General features: G+C 36.6%; 2 protein-coding genes across 2 annotated transcripts; both read left to right on the top strand.

Moving 5' to 3' along the window:
- Nucleotides 1-340: 340 nt before the first annotated feature.
- Nucleotides 341-1,581, top strand: LOC306861857 (interferon gamma-related-like; the record flags this gene model as incomplete). Its single annotated transcript, XM_079404334.1, has 4 exons — nt 341-499; nt 676-738; nt 825-1,034; nt 1,513-1,581. 4 exons carry the CDS (start codon nt 341-343, stop codon nt 1,579-1,581), a joined length of 501 nt encoding a protein of 166 aa, XP_079260460.1.
- A 5,694-nt stretch (nt 1,582-7,275) lies between these two features.
- Nucleotides 7,276-8,268, top strand: LOC306861858 (interferon gamma-related-like; the record flags this gene model as incomplete). Its single annotated transcript, XM_079404335.1, has 4 exons — nt 7,276-7,422; nt 7,677-7,739; nt 7,829-8,035; nt 8,173-8,268. The coding sequence occupies 4 exons, from the start codon at nt 7,276-7,278 to the stop codon at nt 8,266-8,268; spliced, it is 513 nt and encodes a 170-aa protein (XP_079260461.1).
- Between the last annotated feature and the right edge of the window lie 1,709 nt (nt 8,269-9,977).

Consider the following 9,977-nt stretch of genomic DNA (forward strand, 5'->3'; position numbering starts at 1 on the left):
GAACAGGCTGGCAACCCAGTTTCTTGAAGGCTTGTTCGGTGGCGTGCAACCATGGCAATGTTCAATAAACAATAGTCATATGAATCCTTATGAAAGCTGGCCATTGGGTTTGGGGTTGGGTGAAGGCAGGATATCTTCGGAATACAAGAAACCTTTTTAGAAAATGATGCCACAGAAACCCCAAAAACAGATGTGCATCCCCTGTCACCATCATGTTGTTGCTCTTTTTAAGTTGTACGTGCACCTATATAAACCCGCAGCCCCATGCTCGTCAAAATCACTCACCTGCTGACTAGTGTCACTTTCCGGCACTGTGTTTACTGCTGTGCGTTTAACAAAAATGTATTCTCGGCTTAACATGGTGCACTTGATATGTGCACTTCTCTTAATAGTGTCTCTTCAAGGAACTGTTGGAACCAGACTTCCACAGTCCCAAAATGACAAAGAGCAAATGCTGAAGAACGTAAGAGAAAAAATCGAACCTCTGCAAAAGCATTATGTAAGTAGTGTTTGTTGGCGACTTCTGCATTGATTTTAAACATTTTGTGCAAGCATAAATTACTTTATTCCTCAGTTTGGTATTACAGTATGGTGATGCTGGTATAAGATGGACAACACTGTTATGGGGCAACGCAATTAATTTATAAAAGCCACTCTTTTATGTCTGCTTTTTAGCATACAACTGGCACAGAGTGGTTTGGAAAATCGGTTTTGCATTCTCATCTGCACCAGCTGAATGTAAGTATTCAAACCATTGGTACTGTTGCTAATGCTGAAATCGGAAAAAAATTGGAAAGGATGCTAATGATACTTATTCCTTTTAGTCCAAGGCATCCTGCACTTGTCAGTCTCTGATGCTTGATAGAATGTTGAACATCACTGAAATAATTTTGCAAGACATGAGAGGGAAAGCTGAGAATGAAGAAACAAAAACCAGCCTAAAAGATGTAATGACTGAGGTGAAAATGCTGAGACACAAGTACAGTGAAGAACAGAAAGTATGGAGGGAGCTTCAGGACATTCACTCAATTGAGGTACTAATAAATATTATAAAAGTTGTCTATAAATGTTGTGATGATTGCCAAGATTATAATTTCTAGTTGATCTGTAACCAGTGTTGGGGTAATGCATTACAAGTAACGCAAGTTACGTAATCAGATTACTTTTTTTCCAAGAAATTAGGAAAGTAACACATTACTTTTAAATTAATCATGAAATATCTGAGTTACTTTTTCAAATAAGTTGCCAAAAATATAACTTTGGGGTTTTGTTATTTAAAAAAAAAACAAAAAAAAAACAAATAAGAAACCCCAGCCTAGATGACAAAAAGTAATGTGAAAGTAGCGTAATGCATTACTTTCCAAGATTAACTAAGTAACGCAATTAGTTACTTTTTAACAGAATAGTGCAATATTGTAATGCATTACTTTTAAAAGTAACTTTCCCCAACACTGTCTGTGACAAAAGGTGAATGTTGGTAATGATATACTGTATATGTTTATTGTCAATCAGGTGAAAAATGGCACAATCCAGAAAGGGGTACTAAATTCCTTTCTCATTTTGTATGATCTGGCCCTCTGAGGAAAACCGAGAGAGACAATCACCAGGACAAGAATCATCTTAATTTCTCTGGCTGTATAGTCAATTATTTAAATTATTATTATTTATTATTCCACTGGACTAAGTTAAACAAATAAAATTACAAATTTTGCATTAATTTATGTGTTGTGTGGTTATTTATAAAATGCACATACAAAAAGATGATGTTCAAACACATTTTGAAGAATGAATGAATGAATAAATAAATAAACAAAAAATGTGTCATCATCAAAACATATTCAATCTAAGAATGCGATAGCGACTACACTGATGGGCAACTTTGACATCAGTTCAGCTTCCTTTTGAAGTCCTTATCAGATGCAACATATACAGTGGTGTGAAAAAGTGTTGGCTCTCTTCCTGATTTTTTTTTTTTTGTATGTTTGTCACACTTTAATGTTTCAGATCATCAAACAAATTTAAATATTAATCAAAGATAACACAAGTAAACACAACATGCAGTCAATCAAGCGTTTGCGATAACTTGCAATGAGTCTGTTACAGCGCTGTGGAGGAATTTTGGCCCACTCATCTTGGCAGAATTTATGCCGTAATTCAGCCACATTGGAGGGTTTTCGAGCATGAACCGCCTTTTTAAGGTCATGCCACAGCATCTCAATAGGATTCAGGTGAGGACTTTGACTAGGCCACTCCAAAGTCTTCATTTTGTTTTTCTTCAGCCATTCAGAGGTGGATTTGCTGGTGTGTTTTGGATCATTGTCCTGCTGCAGAACCCAAGTTCGCTTCAGCTTGAGGTCACGAACAGATGGCCGGACATTGTCCTTCAGGATTTTTTGGTAGACAGCTGAATTCATGGTTGCATTTATCACAGCAAGTCTTCCAGGTCCTGAAGCAGCAAAACAGCCCCAGACCATCACACTACCACCACCATATTTTACTGTTGGTATGATGTTCTTTTTCTGAAATGCTGTGTTACATTTACACCAGATGTAATGGGACACACACCTTCCAAAAAGTTCAACAAAAGTTTGTCTCGTCAGTCCACAGAGTATTTTCCCAAAAGTCTTGGGGATCATCAAGATGTTTTCTGGCAAACTGAGACGAGCCTTTATGTTCTTTTTGCTCAGCAGTGGTTTTCGTCTTGGAACTCTGCCATGCAGAGGTTTGGTTTGGATTTTGTTTTCCCTTTATAAAAAACCCTTCATTTAAAAACTGCATGTTGTGTTTACTTGTATTATCTTTGATTAATATTTAAATTTGTTTGATGATCTGAAACATTAAAGTGTGACAAACATGCAAAAAAATGAAAAATCAGGAAGGAGGCCAACACTTTTTCACACCACTGTATATAAAATAATCATCTAGGATACCTTAGTATTTCATATTTCTTTGCGCTCTGCAATGAAGAGGGGGCAGGGATATAGTGAAGGAATGAGAAACTTTCCTTTCCTTTATAACCCTCACCAAAAAGTAGTATACTTCAAGTTTATTTTATTAAGTATACTTTGGTAAAGTTTAAGTATACTTTATGTAGTAAGTATACAAATATCAATGTACTAGTAGTATACTTGTAAGTGTACTATTTCAATGCTCCTTTGGACTAAATTGGCCCACTTTCTAGTTTAAAGAAGTATACTTTTAAGTATACTTTAAGTATAACATTAGTAAACTTTGAGTACACAACTAGTTTACATTAATGTTTTAGCTTGTACTGCAACTATACTAAAAGTAAACTTATACTGTAGGTTTACTAATTAAATACGTGCAGTAGCATTTTTTAGTGCACTTTGAAGTATAGTCTCAGTAAACTACTAGTTTAGTAGTTTTATACTGCAAGTACACTAGTAAGTTTTCTTTAAGTGAACTTTCCACTACTACTATGTCCCTATTTAGGTATTAATTTGTATATATTTTGTTATATGAATATCTGAACATATAAAACATCCAAATAAAGAACAGGGTATCTGCTTGTAAACAAAAACGTTTTATTCTAGCTTCATGCATTCTTTTTATAAAAACTTGAATGTGGGTAAGTTTCATAAATAATAAAAAAAATAAAAATAAACATTTTGAACAAAAAGCTGAAGAAAGACAATGAATTGGTTTCAGAATGATACCCCAACACCCCAAAGCTTGACAGTCATTATTACCTCTTCATTGGTCGACATTTTATTCCATAACATTAACAGTTTTGATGCTGTTTTATGTCAGATGATCGTGTTAGATTACATGTGGAAGTATCTGGCTATTTCTCAATTCCAAGAATGCAGAGAACAGACTTGTGTTCTCGTGGAGACCAGTCTTCCTTGGAAGAGTGAACTCGGAAGGACACGAGAACACAGAACGCATCCTTGTAAGAATTGAGATGTAGTACTGCGTTCTTGCTTAACTGACCACATACAGTAGTCTCAGCATAAGCAGCGGCCAATGAACAATAAATATAACTTATGACAAACAAATATCATAACTTGAAATCAAACATTTCATACTATTATAGATATTATTTTCATATAATTGTAACGTTATATCGTTTTATTTTACAGCGTTAGGCCTATATTAACTATGACTATGTTAAGATTCATATTAATATGCCAATAAAAATACTCTGGGTCTTACCACTTTATTAAAATTAAGCAAAACAAAACAATAAATGTTTACTTTCAAGAGGCGTCAAGTATTTGTGAAAGCGAGTTTAAGGCTTACAGGCTTCCGTACACCGGCCGCCCGCAGCGTCTTCTGGGCCCGATTCTCTCAAGTCTGCAGTCGATGCATCCTTGATATCAAGAACACATCCGAGCACTTTCATGCGTTCTCAAGGAAGCTTGGCAATTCTCCAGGAGAACACAAGTCCATTCTCTGCGTTCTTGGAAGGGCACTTCGGAGTGAAAACAATCATGGCCGCCATACTGAAGGGTCGTTCCAAACTGAAGTGCTCAAAACTAGCCACTTCAAAGGGCCCTTCGGAATGAAGGATTTCGAAGGGTACAACTGATGGTCACTTCGGGCTCCCATGATCCTTTGCGCAGATTCTTTGCATGATGACGGTACCTCCGTGTCGGCACAGGATGATGACGCAGAAGGGCACTTCAAGAAACAGTTGTTTGGTCCCCTACACCCTTCAACCCTTCCAAGCTCTCACTCCGGAGGGTAAACCCTTTGAAGAGATTAGGGATGAGCCCTTCCGAATGGAACGCAGGGAATATCTGTTGTTTTGTTTTTTTCTTCTTCACTTGTGTTTTTTGGAAATTCTGTACAGAAGATGTGTACTAGTGCCCCCTACCATATAACAATGAAAACATGGATTCAAGGAGCACAAGTATAGCTCAAATATATTTAGACTTTTTCTAAGTATAAGTCAAGTATAGGCTACTTAAATGTCATTTTAAGTATATTTCTGAGAAGTACATAAAGCCCATTTCTGATAATGTGATGTGAACAGCTGATGTGACGTCTGTTAATCAAAGAACAAAAGAAAAAAAGGAAATCAATTTAATTTAGAATTTTGTGTTTGATAACTTTATCCAGTTTCTGTATATTTCCTAATTTCTCAAAAAATATGACATTTATTATAATGGATTTATATAAAGATTGTCTTAAGTTCACTTAAATTAGAAGTAGTTTTTATTTTTTAAATAACTGTTAATAATTTAATAATTGTTAAAATTGATAGCTCTCAATTATACTGTAATGTTGAATGCCATTAGGCAGTGGTTAAATATTTCTATAGAACTTTTTCCTGAGTAAACGATGAGCGGCGCCATGATGGATTCTAACTTCCGTTTGGGTGCTCTCATGTTCCAGTTTCCATAGAAATCCGTTAAGACGGGGTAAAAAAAGATCGACTGAATTAAAACTTTTTCAATATAACTAAATATAAAAATGTGCGGAGGGTTAAGCTGTTCTGTTGTAAGCTGCCACAGTAATGACAAAAAGCTAAGGAATTCCTTTAAAGTACTTGTTTTGCGTACCAGAAAATCTGTCATGTCCGGCGCTGTATACATGGCTTGCAGCACTTAAGTTAAAATACTGATTGGTAAATTATAAAATATGTTAAAATAATGTTTGCTCTTATCATTCTGTGAACAAAATCCCATGAACTTCGCCCCGATCAGGAGCTGTATGTGCACTCATCTGTTTTCAATGCAGCTAACCTCGCATCGTTTCATGTCATCTTCCCACTCATTAAACTATGACAGGTCCTTTACTGCAAAAAGTCGGTCATTGCGACACTCTAAAGAAGGGTTCCTCAGATCTTTCCCTGGAGGGCCAATCTGCTGCAGAGTTTAGGTCCAACCCTGATCAAACTCACCTACCTGTGATTTTCTAATTATCTTGAAGACTCTGATTAGCATGCTCAGGTGTGTTTGATTAGGGTTAGAGCTAAACTTTGCAGGAGTGGGCCAGATTTGAGGATGCCTGCTCTAAAGTGATGAAACAATGGCGCCACATGATTTTTAACATCATTTTCATAGTTTTCACATTATATTATCAGCTCAGAAAATATGTAAATGTGACTAGAAACCGGAAATGTAAAACACCGTTCAAGTCAGGCGAGACTTCCGCGTTCAATTTTAATCAATTGACAGCACTAATAATAACTTCACTTTCATCCAAATAACCTACATTGCATTCAAGGTACACATTTCATCAGTTCACACCCTGGGAATTGAACCCACAACCTTGAAACTGTTCCCACCAACTTGCTAGATAGGATAAACAGTTCCTGAAACTTGCACTATACTGCACTGTATACACAATCCATCCCTCAGCATACACAATCCATCCCATGCACAGCTTCATTTACATCTTCAACATTTAAGATTTTTTGAGGTTCAGATTCAGAGAACTGATGTTTGTTGCTACACCACAGTATTTGATGGGAAATTCAACTGAAAAACTATGTGGCCACAGGCAGTAAAGCTGTAGATTAAGCAAATTTTCATCACCACAAATGAACCAATGCAAAGTAAATGAAATGGAATGAAAAGGACCAAAAGTATGCAATATGATTACATTATGCAGTATGCAGTATGTTTTTTTGGCAACTGAGTAATAAGACCTTGCATTTGCAGCACCAAGTATGCAAAGGTACATATGCATACATGCACTTTCACACATGTAAACAAACCCTTGTGGTCAAAATGCATATCCAGACATATGCAATTACAGACATGCATGAAAGTAAAGCATATTAATGTACATTGATAGCAGATGGCAGTTAGATTTAGTTGACAGATATAAACCCAGTTGATACCTCTGATGTTAAGTTTCATTTTCACACAAAAAAATAATATCTGATAAAGATCCAACTTTCAGTTTGGTAATGACTAATGGTGTGCGCATGTCAACAAGCCCTCAACCCAGTTTCTTGACTGTCCGAAAGCAGATTGCAACCTTGGCTATTATCAAAGGCCACTGGTTCCAGTCATACCCTTGTGAATCGTTCAAGTTGCTCCTGGGGTAAGGAGTTAGTGCAATGTCACTCACTTAAGAGCATCACATCTCTGATTTAAAGGAAACCTTCATAGACAATTAGCCCACAGAAACCCCAAAAACCCCACTTCCGCCTTCATACCATTGCTCTTTTTAGGCTGTGCACCTATATAAACCCCTGGCCCCTTTCCGATCATCAACACTCACCTGCTGACTAGCATCAGGTCACAACGTCGTGCTTAAAGTCGTCTGGTTCACAGCACTGAAACACAAACCCAAAGAATGGATTCTTGGCTCAACATGGTGCTGCTGTGTGGACTTCTGTTGATAGCATCTCTTCAGACAACCAAAGCGTTCAGACTTCGACGGTCCAAAAGCGACAAGATCCAAATGCTGGAAACAAATATCCACAATCTGCAAGCGCATTATGTAAGTGATGTCTACTGTCATGAACTTCTGCAGCCGGTTTCAAAGCGACTTCGTGTAAGCAAGATGAATCACTTTAGATGCAACTCATATCTGTATTTCAGCTAATATTATCAAGCAGACCAGGTGATTCAGAAACCACATCTATTGCATACTGAACTTTGTGACAGTTTGATCTTAGAATAGAGCTTAAGATTCACAAGCAACGTAATGTAATTTATTCATAACGGTCGCTGTTTTGTGCCCACCTTCTTTAGAACACTTTAGGCCAAGAATGGATTGGAAAGTCGGTTTTTGTGTCTCATCTGAACCAGCTGCATGTAAGTTTGTACTGTGAAAAAGTCCTAAAATGTGAAAATTCAATTGAATGTTTTTTTAATGTTATGCTAATGATACTTGTTTCTCCTAGTCCAAGGCTTCCTGCACTTGTCAGGCGCTGTTGATCGAAAGAATGCTGAAAATCTATGAAGACATTTTCCAAGACATGTTGAAAGAGTCGGGGAACGAAATGAATGCCAATCTAATGGTTCTTATGAATGAGGTGAACAAGCTGAAACTCAAGTACAGTGAAGAACATAAAGTATGGAGAGAGCTTCTGGATATTAACTCAGTCAAGGTAAACATAAAGAGAACAAAAGTCTACATTTTCAGTTGCTGAATTGCTGTTTTAAAGAAGTTACCATAATAGCTAAAGTCAAAGGCCGGTTTTGATATATGATACGATATCTAATACATATGTTTGTTCTCTCAAAGGTGGAAAATGGAACAATCCAAAAAGGAGCATTAAATGACTTTCTCATGGTGTTTAATCAGGCCAAAACAGAAAAACATCATGACAAGGTGCAATGAGAAGATCCAAAAGTCCTGTCTAACATGTAGTGAACTAGTGCTTTGCTGTTGTATTAGCTTATTTATTTAAATTATGTGGACATATTTATTTATTTTTTTATTTTAGAATGTACTCTACTACACCATAACACAAAATAACTTAACTTAAAATCTAACTTATTCTCATCACAAGTGTGTTTACATCAATTACAGTGTACTGAAACGGTGAATGATGGTTTTTAACTGTGGATTTGCTTGACATATTTTGTGAGCTGAATGGATAATTAAAATAAAACAAATTTTGCATTAATTTACATCTTGGTTTGTTCAATTACAAACTTCACGATACACACACAAACCCACACAATCTGCATGACATTTGGATAGACTTTCAGCTGATTTGCAGTCTAGAGGAGTTGATGCTAGAAAGCTAGAGCCAGTCTGCAAATACTGGCCATTTGGAATTCAGAGAAAATTGTGTAATGTATAATATGCACAGATTCAGATTTTTTTAGGTTCAGACTTTGATTCCATCCATGTTGGGTATTTTGAGCCAATTTTAGAACAGATATTTTCATTTGTCATGTGTCAACTATACAAGGCACATTTTTGAGTGTCAAAGTCTGGTAATGTGTGATCTAAGACTAACTGTATGATGCCCAGTTTTTCTCTGTAACCTTTTACAAAGTCTGTAAGCATATGGTGCTGGATGTTTCAGATTTCAAAAGTCATGTAGTGTATTCCAACCTTAAATATTTGACACATTAAAGGGTGAATGTCATACAAACAAGCTCTAAAAAATGTAATTGATAGTATGAACTGTAAAATGGCCAAGCATCCCTGTAGCTTAAACAGTAGAGCATGGCACTAATAAAACAAAGGTCATGGGGTCAAATCCCAGGGAATGCATGAATTGATAAAGTAATGCAATGAATGTTGCTTTATATAACACCCACATCAAGTCTGCAGAATAACAATGGCAATGACAAATGTTCTGTATATTACGCCATATTGAATGTCTGGTTACATTCTCATATGACTATGGATGTTTAATAATGGGAAACTTGGATATTACTTCAGTCTCTTGCTGCATCTTAAGTCCTTGATGATAAGCCATTTACTCTACGTATCCAAAATTGCTATAACCATCCAATTTCCCAGTACGATTAATTTTCTTTATGGTTTATACATACAGTGAGGGAAAAAAATGATTTGATCCCCTGCTGATTTTGTACGTTTGCCCACTGACAGAGAAATGATCAGTCTATAATTTTAATGGTAGGTTTATTTGAACAGTGAGAGACAGAATAACAACAACAACATTTTTTTTTTAAGTTATAGATTGATTTGCATTTTAATGAGTGAAATAAGTATTTGACCCCTTTGCAAAACATGACTTGGTACTTGTTGGCAATCACAGAGGTCAGACATTTCTTGTAGGTGGCCACAAGGTTTGCACATGTCTCAGGAAGGATTTTGTCCCACTCCTCTTTGCAGATCTTCTCCAAGTCATTAAGGTTTCGAGACGTTTGGCAACTGGAACCTTCAGCTCCCTCCACAGATTTTCTATGGGATTAAGGTCTGGAGACTGGCTAAGACACTCCAGGACCTTAATGTGCTTCTTCTTGAGCCACTCCTTTGTTTCCTTGGCTGTGTTTTGGGTCATTGTCATGTTGGAATACTCATCCACGACCCATTTTCAATGCCTTGGTTTGCTTCAGTGCCCTGGC

Source organism: Barbus barbus, assembly GCF_936440315.1.
Source record: "Barbus barbus genome assembly, chromosome: 42".
NCBI classification, from domain to species: domain Eukaryota; kingdom Metazoa; phylum Chordata; class Actinopteri; order Cypriniformes; family Cyprinidae; genus Barbus; species Barbus barbus.